Here is a 20,549-nt window from a genome sequence, read left to right as displayed (position 1 = left end):
GGAAGCCAATCACAGCGAGTTGGGAAGCAAGGAAGCCCTCGCTGCCACGCGCAGAGCCAGGGGCCGCGTCCGAGCTCCTGGTTGGTCAGTGGAGCCCCTGATCCTCCTGTGATTGGTCAGCGATGCCCTGCTCCCTCGGGAACTTAGGCTGGCCAGGTGGGCTGCAGCTGGTCCGGGCTTACGTGAGTGAGTGGGAGTCACGTTCACGTTCTGCCCACACCGGAGTCCCCTGGTAAACCAGCTCACCACAATGCTGCCAGGAGGATTCCGCTGCTTCTTTTTTTTTTTTTTTATAAGATTTATTTATTTGCAAGACGGAATTACAGAGAGAGAGAGGGAGGGAGAGAGCTTCCATCCACAGCTGGTTCACTCCCCAAATGGCCGCAACGGCCAAGGCTGGGCCAGGCCGAAGCCAGGCGCTTCCTCCAGGTCTCCCACGTGGGTGGCAGGGCCCCAAGCGCTTGCTCCATCTTCCACTGCTCTCCCAGGCGCATGAGCAGGGAGCGGGTTTGGAAGCAGAGCTGACAGACTCCAGCCTGCCCCAGAAACGACTTGAGTGCAGTGATGAGAACCCCCTGGGGCGAGCTGTATCACTCCATCTATTCAGTGAGCTCCTTTGAAAAAGGACAGGCAGGGGAGACAAGTGAGAGGCTGGGTGCAGACGGTACAGGGTCTTGGGCTCAGAAATCGGCCTGGATGAACAGCGCATCGGGAAATAAACAGTGGGGCTGGGAAGGAAGAGCCCCACTCCCACTGGGCAGAGCAGAGAGGCGCGGTCACAGCGCCAGGGAGCCCAGTCCCACAAGACACAGACCCACAGTGCCCCAGACCGGATTCTCCCGCTGCTGAGACATCCAGGGGAATCATGGCCACCTCCCGAGACAAGCCGGGCCCATGTGCGGCTCCTGCTGAAAGTCTGGGCAGTGCAACCAGGACAGAAGCCCCACGGGAGGCAAGGGGACAGTGGCCAATGAGGCCCTAACATGGGGAGGAGGAGGAGGGGGAGGAGAAGCAGCCGCTCCCGGAACCCAGCACCTGAGCCCTGGGCGTCCCCTCTTCTGCACGCTGTCCCCTGCCCCCTCGGGGTCCCGGCCCGGCCCCACCTTGCTGCGCGGGGCCTTGGCTGAGGCTGCCCCTCTAGAAGCTTCAGTTTTCTGCTCTGTAAAATGGGGGTGCTCACAGCCTCCAGAGCAGGTGCCAAGCCTCCCCCTCAGTGCTCTGCTCCCCTCAGCTGGCCCCTGTGTGCGGGGGGGGGGGGGGCGGGGAGAGGGAGTCTGGGAGGCCTGGGATGAGGAGGAGGATCAGGATCTGAATCTGGTCTGGTCTCTGCCCCGACTTGCCCCCCCGCCCCGCCTGCCCCAGGCCTCTGCCACCTGCTGGGTGGGGCAGGGGGGGGCTGTGGGGGTGGGATGGAAACTTCAAGGGGCTGCTGGGGGGCAGTTTCTACTCAGCTGCCTGCCCTCCCCACCATCTAGAAAGACCTTCAGCCTTCTCCCTCCCCCCAGTACTCTCCCTAGAATGGGGGCGGGGCAGATGTCCCCTCTCTGTTCCTGTTCTCAGCCTGGGGGGAGCTGGGCTGCTTCCCCTCCTCACCCCATCCTGCACCTGGGGGGGGGACGATGGCAGTGGTGCTGGGTGGAGGGACCAGGGAGACAGGCAGGGAGACAGGCAGAGACGCACCAGGTAGTGCACGCTCACACCTGCCCGCTATGGCGTCTCGTGGAAGCCGTCTGTAGAATGAGGGTGCAGCTACTCCCGGGATGGGGTGCGCTGTGGCTGTCTGTCTTGGGCAGCTGCTGGGCGGAGCCAAGGCTGCTTCCCCCCTTGGCTGAGCTCCTGCTAGGTCTAGGAATGAGCTGGGGCTGCAGGCAGACTGGACGCCCCAGGCGGAAATCCGCTCCGCGCGGCTGCCTTTGCCATCCTCACCAGGCCCCTGCGGGGTCCCGGAGACACCCTCAGCGTGGGTAGGGAAGAGGGGCCTGGGGTGGCAGCCCCCACCAGGCCTCTGGGGCCCCGCCTGCCAAGGCCTCAGTGAGCCTGAGCCCTCCCTCTGCAGGGCCTGCAGCTCCGGCCTCCTGTGCAGTGCTAATTCTCAGAATGATGGCTCCCAGGGCCCCAGTGCTGGAGCCGCCAGGCAGCAGTGCAGGGCCCTCCGTGGGGGCGGCTCCAGCCAGCCTTGCCCGCCTTGCCCCAGGGCCAGGGTCTGTGCCAGGTGTGGGCGGTGGGCGGGGAGGGAGGGCTGAGTCACCAGGGCGGGCCCTGCCCTGCCTGTGCTTAAGGTCCCCCCTCAGTCTCCCCGCCACCGCCACTGCTGCTGTCCCACCCACCGCTCACCATGTCCGTGAGTGCTCCTGAGGGGCTGGGCCTGGGGTCTTGGACCTAGGCTGGGGCTCGTGGGAGGGGTTGGGGCTGGCTGAGGCCTGGGGTTCAAAGGAGGAGTTCCCCTTGCAGGGCGCCGTGAGCCCGCCGGGGCTGTGGCCTCGGGGCTGCCCCTGCCCGCCCCGCTGTCCCCTCTGCCTGCCCTCTGCTCCCTGGGTGCTGTCCCTGGGTCTCCCGCACTTCCCTGCCTGTCTCTCTGGCCCTCCCTCCCTCCCTCTCTCTGTTCTGGCCCTGGTCTCTTCCCTGGTCTCCTGCCCCTCGCTGGTTCCTGGGGCTGCCCTGCCCTCTGTCCCCTGGTGACTCCCCCCTACCCCGCAGAGCCTCCCGCACAAGACCTCCCTGCCCGAGGGCGTCCAGGCTGGCAATGTGCTGAGAATCCGGGGTGTCGTCCCTGACAAGGCTGGCAGGTGAGCCCTGGCCTCCCAGCTGAACCCCAGCTCCTGCCGTCCGGAGATGGGGTCCTTGCGACCATCTCTACCCCCAGGGTTGGCGTATGCAGGCCCCTCCCGGCCTACTGACACCCACCCGTGGGCTTCCTCCCCCACTGCCGGCTGGACCCCCACTGCCTAAGACTCTGGGGCCCAGGGCAGCCTGGGGTGTCCTCACTCACCGAGCCCTGCATGTCTACAACTCCAGGATTCCCTGAGTCCCGCAGGCACCCCCCACCGTGGAGGCTTTGCCCAGCCTTGCCCAGAAGTCCTGGCTTCCAGGGGTGGGGGCTTCAGGCCTCCTAGAGTTTGGCCCATGGGACGCCCCCACCCCACCCTGCCAAATCTGGACAGCTCCCAGGCTCCTGGCAAAGGCGGGGTCCCAGCCAGGAACACAAGGCCCTGGTCTGGGTGGCTGGCAGCCAGGGCCCTCTTGCGGGGCGTGGGACACCGTCCGGTTTGCGGGCACTGGGGGGGGTGCCCTGGAAGTGGCAGCCCCCCCCCCCCGAGGATCGGGATTTTGGCCGTGGGTCACGGACCCGCTCACCCGCCCTGGCCCCACAGGTTCCACGTGAACCTGCTGTGCAGCGAGGAGCAGGGCGCCGACGCCGCCCTGCACTTCAACCCGCGGCTGGACTTGTCCGAGGTGGTCTTCAACAGCCTGGAGCAGGGCGCCTGGGGCAAGGAGGAGCGCGGCCCGGGGCTGCCCTTCCGGCGCGGGCAGCCCTTCGAGGTGCTGCTCATCGTCACCGGCGACGGCTACAAGGTGCGACCCGGGCCTGGCCCGGCGCGGCGCTGGGGGAGGCGCCCAGCCCCTGGGTTCGCCCGCGCGGCTCCCTCGGGTGTTGGCGGCGGTAGGGCCGGCCGAGGGGGGCGAGAGCCGGGCCGAGGGTGGGGTCCCCGTGGAGGGCCCGGGCCGCCCCCTGCTGGTCGCGCGCAGTCGGTGCGCGGGTGCCAGCCCTGCCCCTGTCCCGCAGGCCGTGGTCGGGGACGCGCAGTACCACCACTTTCGCCACCGCATGCCGCCGGCGCGCGTGCGCCTGCTCGAGGTGGCCGGGGACGTGCAGCTGGACTCGGTGTGCGTGTTCTGAGCGGACGCGGGAGCGGCGGGCCCGGCTGGGGCTGCAAATAAAGCGTAAACCGGTGGTGCCTGTGTGTGTCCCTTCGTGTGCGCGAGGAAAGCGGGCTCAAAGCTGGGCCCACACAGGGATCCTGCACCCCTTCTGGGATTCCTGTCCGGGAGTCCGGGTCGTGGCATGGGCGCGAGTGGGAGAGGGGCTGGCCTCACATCTGGGTTTGAGAAGGCAGGAGCCTGCGGCTGGGGCTCATCTGCGGGCCTCGTGGGCGGGGAGTGGCTGGACCGTCCCTGGGCGTCCCCACCGCCGAGGCCTCGGTCCCTCTCCCCCGCCAGGGGAAGGGTGACAACGTTCCCGTTCCCTGGGCTCCTAGACCTTCTGCATCTCACCCGTCCCACCTCTTTGTCTCCAGCCCTGGAGATGTCCCAGCGGGCGGGGTGTGCAGCCAGACAGGTGTCTCGGGTCCCAGGCCGCTCCCTGCTCAGGGCAGTTTCCCTGCTTTGCAGCCCCAGGACGGCTCTCTGGAGGCTGCACCAGCCCCGCCCAGCACCGGGGATTCTCCAGTCCATTCGGGGGTCCCTTGCGGATGCGAGCCGGATGTCCCCAGGGGCAGGGGAAGTGGGCTTTTGAGAACACCCCGTTTGACCTTCTGGTCTCAGGGGGGTCACCGGGCTCGCCCTAAAGTCTGCCCTGCACCTTGGACCTGCACCAGGCCTTCTGCGGCCGCCGCGGTCCGGGGCTACACTTGGTCCAAGGAGCTGCACACGCCCGGCCGAGCTCCCCAGCGCTGCTCTGGCCATGCTGCGCCCTGACCTGGATGGGTGTGGAATCCTGGACCCCTTAGGGTTGGGGACTTGAAAAAGTGGTTCTCCTAAACCTCCAGGGCTCCTTGTCTCATTGAGTTCTATTCTATTTGGTGTCACTTATACATACTTTAAAAAAAAAAAAAAAACATTTTTTCGATGATTCCCGGTCCCTTGGTACAACCTGCAATACATACAGTGGACAGCGATGCATGGTGGGGACGCCGTGAAGGGTGGCTGGGTCTGCGGAGGGGCGGCCACGATCATTGCCTCCTGGTTGCTAGCGGGGTCCTGTGGGGACCCGTGGGAGGCCACTCCTCGTGGGGCACCTGCAGGCGAGGGCTGGCCTGCTAAGCACTTCCTCTCGGATGGCACAAGAGGTACAGCGCGCGCTTTCTTGCGTCTTTCTCATTTCGCCATTCAAATTTTAAACACATCTTTCTGTGAAGACACTGCTGTTACTGTGCCTTCGTTTCCTGTGCATCCTTCGAAAAACCAGCGCCTCCCTAAACCCAGGCACGCGTGCGCCCTCCCGGCTCTCCTGCGCCTGCGCAGTTTCCTCCACACCCGCGCGGAGTTCCCCGCGCCCTTCCGCGTCCGCGGCTTTCACATCAGCCACGGCCCCCAGTCCAGGAGAATGGCCTTGGGCCCCAACCAGCTTCTTCCATCATCTCCATCCTGATTGTGAAGCATAAGCACGCTTTTTGTAGAATTTTGAGTAAGTTTCATAGTTTTTTAAAAAAGATTTATTTATGTGAAGGAGTTACAGAGAAGCAGAGGCAGAGAGAGAGAGAGAGAGAGAGAGAGAGATCGTCCATCTGCTGGTTTGTTCCCCAAATGGCCACAACAGCCAGGTCTGGCCCAGGTGGAGGCCAGGAGCCTAGAACTCCATCTGGGTCTCCCACGCAGGTGCAGGGGCTCAAGGACTTGAGCCATCCTCCACTGCTTTCCCAGGTGCATTAGCAAGGAGCCGGATCGGAAGTGGAGCAGCCGGGACACGAACTGGCACCTGTGTGGGATGCCAGCATGGTAGGCAGTGGCTTAACCTGCTGCGCCACATCACCAGCCCTCTGAATAAATACTTTTTAAAAATAGTCCCCTAAAATGTCCCAGTTTATATCACTGCACGAGACACTATGGTCAAAGTTTGTATGCAGAAGTTTTTCCCAAGTTTTGATTATGAACTTGTCCAGACAGGCAGGAAAGTTACAGAACTGCTCCCACTGAGAGCGCCTGGATACCCTGGGCTGGTCTGAAGCCCTCCCGCTGCTCCAGCAGAGCCGCCGGGCCAGCCCCTGGCCTTTCCTTACCGTCTTCTCTCTTGCTGTGTTCCAGGAAGACTTTCGGCATCAGCACCCGTCACTCCTGAACTTCAGCAAGTGTGTCCTTACCGGAGAACAATGTCTGTCTAGGCTTCTTTCTTTGTGGCAAAAGTTGTTAGTGAAATGCACAAACCCTAAGAGTGGCTGAGCCCTGACAGATGCAGGCGCCCACGCAGCCCAGCTTACACACAGCGTCCCTTGCACCTGCAAAAGCCGAACCTTGGCTTAAGTCCCTCCAATAACCAGTTTTACAACATTTCAAGCACTTATTGACAGACTTTCTCAAGTCGTCATTTCTTGGCTTGTCCCAAAGCTTGCCAACCCGTGACCTGGAGAACTCCTGCACATGGGCAGAGGCGCCCTGTGGGAGGTGGCAGCTTTCAGAACTGCTCTCCCCTTCCTGGCTACCCCCCCCTACTCCAGACTCCTCCCCTTCCTGGCTACCCCCTAGTACCCCACAGACTCCTCCCCTCCCTGGCTGCCCCACCCAGGATCCCACAGACTCCTCCCCTCCCTGGCCGCACCCCAGGACCCCACAGACTCCTCCCCCCCTGGCTATCCCCCCAGGACCCCACAGACTCCTCCCCCCCGGCTATCCCCCCAGGACCCCACAGACTCCTCCCCTCCCTGGCTGCCCCACCCAGGATCCCACAGACTCCTCCCCTCCCTGGCCGCACCCCAGGACCCCACAGACTCCTCCCCCCCTGGCTATCCCCCCAGGACCCCACAGACTCCTCCTCCCCCGGCTATCCCCCCAGGACCCCACAGACTCCTCCCCTCCCTGGCTGCCCCACCCAGGATCCCACAGACTCCTCCCCTCCCTGGCCGCACCCCAGGACCCCACAGACTCCTCCCCCCTCGCTATCCCCCCAGGACCCCACAGACTCCTCCTCCCCTGGCTATCCCCCCAGGACCCCACGGACTCCTTCCCCCTCGCTATCCCCCCAGGACCCCACAGACTCCTCCCCTCCCTGGCTGCACCCCAGGACCCCACAGACTCCTCCCCCCCCCCCGGCTTCCCCCCAGGACTCCACAGACTCCTCCCCGCCGGCTATCCCCCCAGGACGCCACAGACTCCTCCCCCCAGCTATCCCCCTAGGACCCCACAGACTCCTCCCCCCCTCGCTATCCCCCCCGGACCCCACAGACTCCTCCCCCCCCTGCTATCCCCCCAGGACCCCACAGACTCCTCCCCCCCGGCTATCCCCCAGGACCCCACAGACTCCTCCCCCCCTCGCTATCCCCCCCGGACCCCACAGACTCCTTCCCCCTGGCTATCCCCCCAGGACCCCACAGACTCCTCCCCACCTGGCTATCCCCCCAGGACCCCATGGACTCCTCCCCTCCCTGGCTGCCCCACCCAGGATCCCACAGACTCCTCCCCTCCCTGGCCGCACCCCAGGACCCCACAGACTCCTTCCCCCCTGGCCGCCCCCCCAGGAACCCCCAGACTCCTCCCCTCCCCTATACTTGCTCCTCCTTCCAGGTCCCTGTCCCAGATTGGCTCTATCATCCCCTGGTCCCCAGGCCAGAGCCCTGGGCCTCATCCTGGATGCCCCTCCCCCAACACACACACACAAGAAGGCCCCAGACTGCCCACTTGGCCACTCCTGGTGCCCCCCCCCCCCCCCCCCCCGCCAGGCTTGGCTCCTACCCTGACCTTTCCCACCCGGGGCTCCGCTTGGACTCTGGCTTCTCAAGGATCAGGATGCTTCTGGAGCCAACACCTGATCAGGCCCCTCCCAGCTGGCCAGGGCCCCTAGGAACGGAGTCTGAGCCCCTGAGCTTGTCCTGCCAGCCCCTGCAGAACTGGCCCCTACCGAGCTGCGGTAAGCAGAGAGCCTCCCAGAGATGTCCACGCCCTGTCCCCGCGACCTCTGCGTGGCAAAAGGCCTCTGAAGACACAGTGGGGATGGTGAGCCTGGGGCAGGCATTTGGTGCAGCGAGAACAATGCTGCTCGGGACGCTTGCATCCCAAACCGGGGTGCCTGGGTTTGAGTCCTGGTCTGCTTCCCACCCACCTTCCTGCTAATGCGCACCCTGTGAGACGGGGGATGGTGGCTCAAGTACTTGGGTCCCTGCCACCCCTGTGGGAGGCCGGGATTGAGTTCCTAGCTCGTGGCTTTGGCCTGGCCTAGCCCTGGCTGTTGCAGGCATTTGAGAGTGAAGCAGTCGTCATTTCTTGGCTTGTCCCTCTGCCTTACTTGCATCTCACACTGTAGACTTAGGGCCCATTCCTGCCCCCAGCTCCTGAGTCCAACTTCCTGCCAATGCAATGGAGGCAGTGGTGGTGACTCAAGTAATCGGGTTCCTGCCAGCCACAGTAGAGACCGGGACTGTGTTCCTGGCTCCCGCACCAGCCCAGCCCTGGCTGTCCCAGGCGTGTGGAGAGTGAACCAGGGGATGGCTGTTTTCTGTGTTTCTCCCTGGCTCTCCACCTCACCGATAAATTTTTCTTTTAGATTTTTTAAAGACTTAATGGAGGTTGGCATTTGGGGCAATGCTAAGCCACTACTTTGGATGTCTGCCTCCTATATTGGAATATCTGGGTTCAAGTCCTGGCTCCACTCTGCACTCCAGCTTCCTTCCAACCCATGCCCCAGGAGACAGCAGGCGATGGCCCAAGTACCTGTTTCCCTGCCACCCGTGTGGAAGATCCACACTGAGTTCCTGGCTCCCGGCCTTGGCTTGGCTCATCCCTGGCTGTCGTGGGCATCTGGGGGGTGAATCTGTGGGTGGGAGATCTCTCTGTGTAAGTCTCTGCCTTTCAAATAAATAAAATCCCTACAAGCATTTCTTATAAAAATGTGTCAGTGGATGGATGAATGAACACGTAGGTGAATGAATGAATCCTGGTCTGCCTGGATGAATGATTAAATCTGCAGAAGCATGACTTACGAGGATGGCGGGACGCATGGCAGCTGGGCGGTGACGGCCAGACAGACAAAGGGGTAAATGAATGGAAACTTTCTAGCTTGAGTCGGAGATGGATGGAGGAAAAGTTCATGATGAGATGCATGACAAACTGGGACAGATGGTGACTGAAGAAACTGCTGGCCGGAGGGGCAAATGGAAGGCAGACGGGTGGACAGACAGGCTGGTCAGTGGGTCAGTGATGAATGTTGGATGGCGGTTGGCCAGATGGACAGGTGGACAGATGAGGAGGAGGCGGGATGAGGGTGGAGCTCGATGGACTGGTGAAGGATGAATGGCTGGAGGTTAGGGTGGGTGGATGAAGAGATGAAGAGGTAGATGGATATAGACTAGTGAAAGGGAACTGAGACAAACACGTCAGCGGATGAATTGCTGAGTGTCTAGACGGCTGGCTGCTGATGGCTGCCTCGCTAGATGCATGGAGAGACTGATGGATGTTGAGGTGACTGGATAAATGGATGAACAAATGGATGGAGGGTGGGTGGGTGGATGGATGGATGGAGGGTGGGTAGATGGATGGTTGGGTGGAGGGTGGGTGGTTGGATGGATGGATGGATGGAGGGTTGGTGGTTGGATGGATGGATGGAGGGTGGGTGGGTGGTTGGATGGATGGATGGATGGAGGGTTGGTGGTTGGATGGATGGATGGAGGGTGGGTAGATGGATGGTTGCGTAGATGGTTGGATGGATGGATGGATGGATGAATGGTTGGATGGATGGATGGATGAGTGGTTGGATGGATGGAGGGTGGATGGTTGGATGGATGGAGGGTGGATGGTTGGATGGATGGGTGGAGGGTGGGTGGTTGGATGGATGGAGGGTGGGTGGATGGATGGTTGGATGGATGGATGGATGGAGGGTGGGTGGTTGGATGGATGGAGGGTGGGTGGATGGATGGTTGGATGGATGGAGGGAGGGAGGGTGGGTGGTTGGATGGATGGATGGAGGGTGGGTAGATGGATGGTTGCATCGATGGTTGGATGGTTGGATGGATGGATGGAATGACAAACCACAGAGTGGACACATGTGCAGCCTGGGGAGCCAAACCACCAGGGTTAGAATCCTGTTCTGCCCTTTGTGGGCTGTGCCACTTCGAGCAAGTGACTATTTCCCTTTGCCTGTTTCTGCATCAGTTACAAGGGGCAGCCAATAGCAGTCCCCACCTCCTGGGCTGTTGTGCGCAGAGACTGGGAAGCAACGAGGTTTATTCGGGTGGGAGGAAGTTTGGACACGTGACTGGTGGATGATGGACCGCGCAGGATTGAACCGAGGGAGGAGGGAGGGGACTGGAGTGCTGCCTACTCCCGAGTCAGCCTCACACCTGTATCAGGGTCGGAAGGGAGGCCAGGGGAACTTTCCGTCTTCCCAGGAGCGTGGTTCGGGCACAGGTCAGATCTGGACGTAGGACAAGGCGACGTCACCCTGGATTTCTATCACGTCCACCTTCTGGAAGGCCGGGAATCGATGGGCGTAGTCGAAGAGGTGCTGGCCGTTGGCGTACACCTTGAAGCGGTCCATACCACAGCGAATGGACAGCTGCAGGGGAAGGCGTGGGTGTGAGGCCCGGGCAGAATGGAAGCCCTGGGAGATGTGGAGAAGGAGACCCCAGACTCACATCAAAGTACTGCCCAGGACCAAACGGGTTGTAGGCCATCTTCCTCTCCTCGGCGCCCCACGAGCCGTTCAGGCGGCTGTTCCGCACCACGACGCCCTCGGTCATGCGCGGGTTAATGTGCAGAGCCAGGTCCCCCGAGGATCCCACCTTGAAGTTGATCAAAAAGCTGGGGGCAGAGAGGGAGGTGCAGTCAGGAGGGTCCAGGGCCTGGGTCCCCAAGGGAGGAGGGGCTGGGGCCTGGACCCCAGGGACAAGGGCTGGGGTCTGGACTCTAGGGTCTAAGGGAGGATGGCTGGGGCCCTGGACCCCAGAGAGGAGGGCTGGGGTCTGGACCCCAGGGAGGAGGGCTGGGGTCTAGACTCCAGGGAGGAGGGGCTGGGGTCTAGACCCTAGGGTCTAAGGGAGGAGGGCTGAGGGCCTGACCCCAGGGAGGAGGGCTGGGATCTGGACCCTAGGGTTTGAGGGAGGAGGGACGGAGGGCCTGGCATCCTGGTCTGAGGGAGGAGGGCTGGGGTCCTCCTCCACCTGGGCTCTGCACCTCTTGCCTGTGGGGGGCACGTAGCCCTTGACTATGATGGTCCTTCTGGCTGTGAGCCCCCCTTGCAGTCTCCCCGTGAACGGCACCGGCTGTGGGAAGAGAACAAGGGCCCCCTCCTCTCTCAGAGGCAGGAGTCAGCCTCAGGGCGAGGTCCCGCTCCAAATGGGAAACGACCGCCACCCCCCATCCCTGCCGGGGTCGCCAGCCCCAACCCCTCCCCAGCACCCTCTGGGTGCTTCCCGTCAAATCGCCCACCACACAGCCCGCCCCCCCGGGACGCCATACCGGATTGAAGGTCGGGGGTCCCTCCATGCTCTGTGAAGTGAGGAAGAAGCGACTTAGTCAAGGACAGTCCACAAGTGACCACGGTATACCCATGGGATACAGGTGCCCCTGGGCTCCGGCCCCTCTCCCCGCCCCACAGCCCTCCCACTCACCGGCAGGCTGTGCAGTGGCTGTGCGCCATAACCAGGATGGCCGTATCCGGGACTCTATGCGGGTGGACAGAGGGCGGCAGAGCTGAGCGGCTGCAGGCCCTCCCGCCTCCCCAGGACCTCCCAGGCCGCCAAACGTCCACGGCAGGTACTTACAGGGTAACCCGGGGTCATCGTGGGTCTCTGTGGGCAGAGAGAGAGGAGGTGGTGAGGAGGCGGGGACAGGGTGTCTGTCTAGGACAGCCCCTCCCCACCGTGCACCTGAGGCTGGCCCAGGTGACCAGTACCGGAGAGGGACTCACCACGGTTAGGGATGGTCAGAGCAGGTGCACCTCACCCTAACCCTCTGAGACAATGCCAGGTCCACGCTGGCGTCCGTGTCTTCCCTCGGCAGTGTTCTGGCCCCTGGACCTCACCCCTCACTGCCCCCGCAACTACAGGTTTCTTGGCATCATCCCAGGCGTGCGACCAAGGGCCTGGTCTCCCCAGGATCTGTCTCCATCTGTCTCTCTCCCGCCTCCTCACAGGGGCTTCCTTCTGCCTGCAACCCTGTCCCCTGGCCTTCCTAACTTTTACCCTCTCTCTCCATCTCCTTCTCTTTTATCCTCCTTCTTTCAATAAAAATTGATTTCTTTGAATGATTTATTTATTTGAGAGCGAGAGCGTGAGATCTTCCATCTGCCGAGTCGCTCCTCAAATGGCTTCAACAGCCAGGGCTGGGCCAGGCCCAAGCCAGGAGCCTGGAACTCCAGCCAGGCCTCCCCCGGGGGTGGCAGGGGCCCAAGCACGGAGCCATCTTCTGCTGCTTTTCCCAGGCGCGTTGGCAGGGAGCAGGGGCAGAAGCAGAGCAGCTAGGGCGAGCACCAGCACTCTGATACAGGACGCCGGCGTCAAAAGCCAGGACTCAACCTGCTGCACCACAACCTCGGCGCCTTTTCTCCTCTTCCTAATTAGCTCCTTTCCGCCATGACCTCTGCTGCCATGGCCAGGCGTTTGGCAATGCCATTTGGGAAGCCGTATCCCATACTGCAGTGCCTGCTGCCGGTACTGGCTCCTGCACTTCCAATCCAGCCTCCTCTCACTGCGCACCTGGGAGGCAGCAGATGGCGGCTCAAGTACCGAGGTCCCTCTTGCAGGTATTTGGGAAGTGAACCAGTACATGGAAGATCTGTCTCTGTCTCTCTTTCAAATAAAATGAAAATAAAGAATAATTTTTTTTTTTTGACAAGCAGAGTGGACAGTGAGAGAGACAGAGAGAAAGGTCTTCCTTTTCCATTGGTTCACCCCACAATGGCTGCTGTGGCCAGCGCACCGCGCTGATCCGATGGCAGGAGCCAGGTGCTTCTCCTGGTCTCCCATGGGGTGCAGGGCCCAAGCACTTGGGCCATCCTCCACTGCACTCCCTGGCCACAGCAGAGAGCTGGCCTGGAAGAGGAGCGACTGGGACAGAATCCGGCGCCCCGACCAGGACTAGAATCCAGTGTGCCGGTGCCGCAGGCGGAGGATTAGCCCATTGAGCTGCAGCACTGGCCAAGAATAATTCTTAAAAATGACATTGATTTGAGAACTAAAGAAACAAACAAACAAAAAATAGCTTTGTGTAGGGCCTTAAAAAATGTCATGGAGGGGCCGGCGCTGTGGCATAGCAGGTAAAGCTGCCACCTGCAGTGCCGGCATCCCACATGGGCACCCATTCGAGTCCCTGCTGCTCCACTTCCGATCCAGCTCTCTGCTATGGCCTGGGAAAGCAGCAAAAGATGGCTCAAGTGCTTGGGCCCCTGCACCCATGTGGGAGACCCGGAAGAAGCTCCTGGCTCCTGGCTTCGGATCAGCGGCCAACTGGAGAGTGAACCAGCGAATGGAAGACCTCTATCTCTCTCTCTCGTTCACTCTCTCTGTGCTTCTGCCTCTCTGTAACTTTTTCAAATAAATAAATAAATAAATAAATAAATCTTTTTTTAAAAAAAAAGTCATGGAAAATGTGTCTTATGAAGAAAATGAGCCATGGAGTTTGATTTTTTTCCCCACTAAAACAAACCCTTCTTTTACTCCCACCCTGCCGTGAACTGTGCAGAGTTCCCGCAGTGTCGGTTTGGACACATCTGGGGTTTCCCAGCCACGAAGGTAGAAGAGTGAGGGCACAGAGCCCCTGCTTCTCACCAGCTCCGTGACCCTGAGCTCTCCGTGCCTCAATTCCTGCATATGTGAAATGGGCCCGTGACCAGGACATCGGGCTCCTGGGGAGAGCTGAGTTGTGAGGCCATAGCCGGTGTGCGCGGGGGCTCCAGACGGGCCATGGGAAGAAAATGTTAAGACATAAACTTCTGGCCGGCACCGCGGCTCCCTTGGCTAATCCTCTGCCTGTGGCACCAGCACCCCAGGTTCTAGTCCTGGTTGGGGCGCCGGATTCTGTCCCGGTTGCTCCTCTTCCAGTCCAGCTCTCTGCTGTGGCCCGGGAAGGCAGTGGAGGATGGCCCAAGTGCTTGGGCCCTGCACCCGCATGGGAGACCAGGAGGAAGCACCTGGCTCCTGGCTTTGGATCGGCTCAGCATGCCGGCTGTAGCGGCCATTTGGGGGGTGAACCAACGGAAGGAAGACCTTTCTCTCTCTCTTTCTCTCTCTCTCTCTCTCTCTCTCTCACTGTCTAACTCTGCCTGTCAAAAAAAATTAATTAATTAAAAAAATTAAAAAAAAAATAAAGACAGAAGGTTCTTTCGCGGCAGGAGTTTTGAAATCCATGCCGAGTTTTTGCACCAGGTGCCTTGGCCAGGAAGGAGGCCAGGGTGCCTTCCAGGGACCCCTCCCCTGCCGCGGACCCTGTGGGTAGTGTGCAGTCTGCTGGGGGCGTTTGTACACGGTGCTGCTGGGGGTGTGCCCGGGGGGGTGTGTCAGTGGCTTTTTTGTCTGCTGTGTACCTGGGAGCGGTGTCTGGGCACTGGGGCCGTCACAGACACGCGCCCACACGCACGCCCCGGGGCCACGGACAGTGGTGTCAGCTTCCCCGGCGCGTGCCGGCCATCGGCACCGGGCGCCTTTGGCTTCCGTTCTGCACACGGGTGGGTGTGCAGTGGCGCTGCGCGGTGCTGAGTTTCCCAGGTGAGTCATGAGGTTGAGCAACCGCCTGAATGTTTGCTGCCTGTGAATCCTTTAACCTTATCTTCACATCCTGACTTGGTTTACATGCCTCCTCCTCCAGGAAGCCCTCCCAAACCCACAACCAGGTCAAGCCCTTCCATCAGACCCTCAAAACCTCCCGCACTTCAGCATCCTGCCTGCCCCAACACCCCTCGGCCTGTTTCCCCCATCCCAGCCCCCACTTCTCTGCCTCTGCCTCTCCGCCTACGTCTTTCCCATGACAGCCACAAAGCCTTGCAGCTGCCACTGTCTGGCGATGCTTGTCTCGGCCGTGGGCCGCCCTGGCCAGCACAGGGATGGCACAGAGCAGGCGCGGGGGAAGGGAGGGAGGGAGGGGGCCGGGCACACCACACACCTGGTGAGGGGTGGGCTGGCCTCCGAGGAAGTTGATGGACTGCAGCCGCAGGTCCCCGTCCACGTGCAGGTGGGTGACCATCTGCAGGGGCAGCCGGTGCTTGAACTCGTAGAAGGGGCTTCCGTTCACCACCACCTGGAGAGCAGGGCTTGGAGGTCACCTTGATCTTGGGAAGCCAGAAGCCAGAAGCAAGCAACAGGGCTCTTTCTGACTTGGGGTTAAAAGTCTTTAGTGTGAGCTGAGACAGCCTCGCAGTCAGGGATCCTGGAGCCCAGGGTCAGAGGTCAAGCTGAGGTCAAAGTTCAGCTCACAGATCTCGGGATGTGGTGTGGGGTGGAGGGTGGCAGGGAACTAGGGTTTGAGGGCCAGCTCTGCCATGCCCTGGCAGTGTGAGCCCAGGTCACCCGCCGCTCTGAGCCTTTGTTTATTCATCTGTGGAATGGGCCGCTGCTCATCTCTGGGACCGCAGGAAAGACTGAAGGGCAGCACGGCTCGGCGAAGGAGGGGTGGGGAGGGGGGCTGGAGGAGCACCCGGCCTTGTTCACCTGCCCCCAGCACTGCAGGGACCCATGGTTTCTGTTCACAGCGCTACGTGACGGGGAACAGCTGGGAGCGGCCGTGCAGGACCAAGCACTTGCCATGTGCGAAATGCCATACGTGGTGCTACCATGTGATTCTCCCAGCAGCTCCCAGAGGCAGGACAAGGGCCTGTCTCCATTGCGCAAGGCCACGGGGCGGGGCAGGAGGTGATGCCTGCATCCCATAGGAGAGCAGGTTTGGGTTCCAACTGCTCCACGTCTGATCTAGCCCCTTGCTAATGCGCCTGGGAAAGCAGTGGAAGATGGCCCAAGTGCTTGGGCCCCTGCACCCATGGGGGAGACCCAGATGGAGTTCCAGGCTCTGGGCTCTGGCCTGGCCCAGCCCTGGCTGTTTGTGGATATTTCGGGGAATGAACAAGAGGACGTGGCCACACTCAGGTCAATGTCAAAACACGCAGCATGCTCTGAGCCGGCCCCCTGCAGGGCCTTCCTGGGACCTGGGCCAGGAGGGAAGGGTGGACGCTAGGGCACTGGTGTGGGAAGGCACGCGTGACCATGCTAAGGAACAGCTGGCATCGGTGGCTATCGTGGGAGTATCTCAGGATGAAATGGTAGCGCGTCTGGGATGCGCTCTGAAATGATGGGAGGCGGGCCCTGCAAGGTGCCGGTGAGAGGCCATGAACTTGAGGGGAGAGCCGTGGCAGTGCGGAGGGGCAGGGCTCTCGGTGCGCTCAGAGTTCTTGCAAACATTCAGCGGCCGGAGGGGTTTGCAAGCAGGCAAGGGGACACAGCCGCGTGGGACTGTTGGAAGACTCCTAGCCGGAGGGGAGAGACACGGAGGAGTGAGAGAGGAGGGGAGGACAGGGGAGGACACAGCAGGGCGGAGGCGGCCCCACCTTGTAGTGCTCAGCCAGGACGGTGAAGACCAGCTCGAAGGGGGCGCCCTTGCTGAAGGGCATGCTCCTCTTCCTCTCCTCGCTGCCCCACTTGCCGCCCTGCTGCGAGTTGAACACCACCTTGTCCCAGCCGTCAAAGCGGGGATTGAAGTGGAAGGCGATGTCTGCCCCCGGGTCCTGCCCCACCACGAAGTTCACGAAGAACCTGATGGGACACGAAGGCTGGGTCCCCCCGGGCTGCCTCCAGGAAGTCCTCCCTGATCCACCCCGCCCCAGGAGCAGCTCTGAGGGTGACCTGGGCAGTGTCGAACCTTCGCTCACCACACCTTCCTCCTGGATCACCTCCCCACCTCTTCCCGACTTCGCTACTGTAACCCCCGCTCTAGCCCTGCTCCCTGCACTTGACATCCGTCAGCTCCTGGCCCCACGCCTTCCTGCCTGCAGCCCGGGACCCTGTGAACACTCGAGTCAGAGCCCGTTCCACACCGCCCACCACACCAGCCTCCGGGCAGTTATTCCAACAGCTGCCCCAGGGCCTTGGCACTGGCTGTCCCTTCTGCTCCAGCACCCTCCCCTCAGCTGTCCCCAGGGCCCCCTCCCTCACCACCTCCAGGTCCTCGCTAAAATCTCCCTTTCCAGGGGTCTTCTGGCCCAGCTCCCAGCTAATGCACCTGGGAAACAGTGGAACATGGCCCAAGTGCTTGGGTCCCTGCACCACATGGGAGACCCGGATGGAGCTCCTGGCTCCCGGCTTTGAGCTGGCCCAGCCCCAGCAGTTGGGGCCATTTGGGGAGTGAACCAGCAGGTGAAAGGTCTCTTTCTCTCTCTGTGTCTCCCACTCTGTCACTCTGCCTTTCAAATAAATAATAAATAAAAATATTCCGGTCCCATGAAGGCCTTTCCTGGCCACCTTATTTAAAGGGCTGATGTCATCCCCTCCCCCTCCCCCCTTATTTCCCATCACCCTCTAGTACACTGTTGTCACGCTTACTGTCACCATGATGGTCTGTCTGCCTGCTGAGAGCAGGGGCCCCTGTCCCGTCCTCAGCTCCCAGGCACAGAGTGTGCGTGCAACCAATGAAGAAACAAGGACCTTGGAGGTCAAGTCCACTATCGACGCCAGGTTAGGGCCCTACATACAGCTCAGCCACAGTACAGCTTCTTCCCTGCTCTCACTCTGGACGGGGAGGCCCAACCAGTGCCCATTCTTGGAGAGGACGGGGAAACCCTGCAGGGCGGCGGAGCTGGGGTGTGCACCCAGGGCCCGAGTTCAGGCCACCACACTCCCCACGGTGTGACCTCTCTGTCACTTCCCAGCTCCAGATCGGAGCCCTCAGCTCCGGGAGAAGTCACCCACAGCAGGGCCAAGCGGCGAGGGCCTCACCTGTTCATGTGCTCGCTGGCCACTCCTTGGATGTAAACGGACATCCCCAGGCTGAGCCCACCCGGGATGGGCTGCTTGTAGGGCAGCGTCTGCAGAAGGGGTGGGAGAAGGGCCTCAGAGGCCGTGGGCCTGCTGAAGCCTGCACCCCTCCCGGAATGGCCGCTAGGGGCCCCCAGGTGGGGGCAGGGAGGAGGGACCCTCAGGCTGAGGGGCTGGGGTGCAGAGGAAGAGGGGCTCTGGGTTCCCTGGAGACACAGTGAGCTGCCCCGGGGGCTCACAGGGTGGGTGGTGTGGGGGCACCGGGGGCCGGCATCTCACCGGGTTGTAGGTGGGCTGGTAGCCTGGCGCAGGGACAAAGGCCATCTCCAGAGGCTGAGCTGGTGGCTGTGCTGGGAGAAGTCGCAGGACTGGGAACTGGTGGCGGGTGGCAGGCGACAGGCGGCTCTTATACAGCAGGGGCAGGGAGTGGCTGCCAAGGGAGGGTCTGAGGGGTCCGTCTTTGGGGACTCCCAGGTTCAAGCCTTCTTGGAGGGCACGCCCTAGGCCATCAGGAGCCTCCCCAGTGTCCTCCCTGGACCCTCTGGCAAAGAGGAAGTGTGGGTGGAGCGGACTTCGCCCAGCCAGGGCCTTATCACCATCATAAACCCCTGCCCCTGTGTTGGCAGAGGGAGGGTGGGACGGGGCAGGGCCGCGGGAGTGGCCCGGACAGGTGGGCAGTGGACGCAGGTGAAAGTATCCAGGAACTGCAAGTTCTGGGCTCCAACAGGCCTGTACAAGGACCACTGCACCTACGCTGTGCTGTATGAATGGTGGCAGAGCCATGGTTCTGGGTTCCAGTCCTACCTCTGCCACTTCCTGGCTGTGTGCTCTTGGGTCAGAGCCTTAACCTCCATTTGCCCATGAGCCTACCCGCAAAATGGGGACAGCGATAATATCGACATCAGAGGACCCTGGAAGGGAGTCAGTGAGTAACAGATACTCAGGGGGTGGCGTTTGGGGCAGCAGCTGAGTCTGGTGGGCGGGCATCGCAGTGCAGTGGGTCTTAAGCCACTGCTGCTTCCGACACCTGAATCCCATGTTAGAGGGCCTGGGACGGAGTCCTGGCTGCTCGGCTTCTGATCCAGTTTCCTGCTAATCCGTGGGTCCTTGCCATCCCCGTGGAAGACTGGGATGGAGTTCTGGGCTCCCGGCTTCCACCTGCCCCAGCCCTGGCTCTTGTGGAAATTTGGGGAGTAAACCAGTGGATGGAAGATCTGCCTTTCTCTGTCTCTGCTGCTCTACCTTTCAGATATAAATAAATAAATAAGAATTTAAAAATAAATACTCAGAGCAGGACTTGGCATACTTGTACACACAGATTGAAAATGATTTGTGCACAAATGAGCTTATCTTTCAATTCCATTTCTCAGGCACTTTTTTGGAGTTCCCTCTTTAGAAGGCACTAAATTTTTTTAAATTTATTATTTTATTTTATTTATTTTTTGACAGGCAGAGTTAGACAGTGAGAGAGAGAGAGACAGAGAGAAAGGTCTTCCTTTTTCCGTTGGTTCACCCCCCAAGTGGCCGCTACAGCTGGCACACTGTGCCGATCCGAAGGCAGGAGCCAGGTGCTTCCTCCTGGTCTCCCATGCAGGTGCAGGGCCCAAGCACTTGGGCCATCCTCCACTGCACTCCAGGGCCACAGCAGAGAGCTGGACTGGAAGAGGAGCAACCGGGACAGAATCCGGCACCCCAACCAGGACTAGAACCCGGGGTGCTGGCGCCACAGGAGGAGGATTAGCCTAGTGAGCCGTGGTGCCGGCCTACAAGGCACTAAATTAACATGTAGTCTCTTTACATTCATCCCTAACATAAACCCGGGGGGCCAGTGCTGTGGCATAGCAGGTAAAGTCGCCACCTGCTGTGCTGGCACTCCATGTGGGTGCTGGTTTGAGTTCCAGCGGCTCCACTTTTTTTAAAAAAATATGTATTTTATTTATTTGAAAGAGTTAGAGGGAGAGAGAGAGAGAGAGAGAGAGAGATCTTCCATCTGCTGGTTCACACCCTAAATGACCACAGCAGCCAGAGCTGAGCTGATCTGAAGTCAGGAGCCCAAGGACTTGGGCCATCTTCTACTGCTTTCCCAGGCCATAGCAGAGAGCTGGATTGAAAGTGGAGCAGCCGGGACTCGAACCAGCACCCATATGGGATGCCAGTGATTCAGGCCAGGGCTTTACTCGCTACGCCACAGCATCAGCCCCCAGGCTGGGGCTTTTAACCTGCTGCACTATAGCATGAGCCCTTGCTCCATTTCTGATCCAGCTTTCTGCTGTGGCCTGTGTCCTTGGGTCCCTGCACCAGCGTGGGAGACCCGAAAGAAGCTCCTGGCTCCTGGCTTCAGATCTGCCCAGCTCCGGCCATTGCAGCTATTTGAGGAGTGAACCAGCAGATGGAAGACCTTTCTGTCTCTCTGCCTCAGCCTCTCTGGAACTTTGCCTTTCAAATAAAAACGAAATAAATCTTAAAAAAAAAAAAAAAAAGGAATCCAAAAAACCAAACCAAACCAAACAAAAAAACCCATAAACCTGGGAGGTTGGGACCATACATGGACACGCAAACTCAACACTTGCAGGAAAGAGGCCAGCGGCTCCAGACTGGGTCGCAGGGGAGCCCTTCCGGACTGCGGCGGCACCGGAGCAGCTAGGCTGAGCCGCAGGGTGAGGACTCTCGGGA

The 20,549-nt window shown here is 60.9% G+C and overlaps 2 protein-coding genes and 1 long non-coding RNA gene across 4 annotated transcripts; 1 reads left to right on the top strand and 2 right to left on the bottom strand.

Annotated features, from left to right (window-relative positions):
• Positions 1–2,216: 2,216 nt before the first annotated feature.
• Positions 2,217–3,952, top strand: LOC138846450 (galectin-7-like). The gene is made up of 4 exons (XM_070062247.1): positions 2,217–2,341; positions 2,698–2,786; positions 3,372–3,573; positions 3,785–3,952. Exons 1-4 carry the CDS (start codon positions 2,336–2,338, stop codon positions 3,896–3,898), a joined length of 411 nt encoding a protein of 136 aa, XP_069918348.1. The 5' UTR covers positions 2,217–2,335; the 3' UTR covers positions 3,899–3,952.
• Positions 3,953–5,398: 1,446 nt separating this feature from the next.
• LOC138846451 (uncharacterized) lies at positions 5,399–8,741 on the bottom strand. The gene is made up of 3 exons (XR_011383942.1): positions 8,638–8,741; positions 5,997–6,212; positions 5,399–5,695 (listed from the first exon to the last, which is right to left on the bottom strand). It is a non-coding gene; the product is annotated as an uncharacterized lncRNA (long non-coding RNA).
• Positions 8,742–10,129: 1,388 nt separating this feature from the next.
• Positions 10,130–20,369, bottom strand: LGALS4 (galectin 4). Of its 2 annotated transcripts, XM_070061819.1 has the most exons (11): positions 20,275–20,369; positions 18,156–19,866; positions 17,838–17,926; positions 16,454–16,658; positions 15,019–15,153; positions 11,685–11,711; positions 11,532–11,585; positions 11,380–11,409; positions 11,095–11,183; positions 10,557–10,722; positions 10,130–10,477 (listed from the first exon to the last, which is right to left on the bottom strand). In XM_070061819.1, the coding sequence occupies exons 2-11, from the start codon at positions 18,657–18,659 to the stop codon at positions 10,331–10,333; spliced, it is 1,446 nt and encodes a 481-aa protein (XP_069917920.1). In that variant the 5' UTR covers positions 18,660–19,866; positions 20,275–20,369; the 3' UTR covers positions 10,130–10,330.
• Between the last annotated feature and the right edge of the window lie 180 nt (positions 20,370–20,549).

The sequence above is a fragment of the Oryctolagus cuniculus genome, chromosome 18 (assembly GCF_964237555.1).
Source record: "Oryctolagus cuniculus chromosome 18, mOryCun1.1, whole genome shotgun sequence".
NCBI classification, from domain to species: domain Eukaryota; kingdom Metazoa; phylum Chordata; class Mammalia; order Lagomorpha; family Leporidae; genus Oryctolagus; species Oryctolagus cuniculus.
The sequence above is the reverse complement of the archived record's forward strand: the minus strand, read 5'-3'. Positions and strand labels throughout refer to the sequence as shown.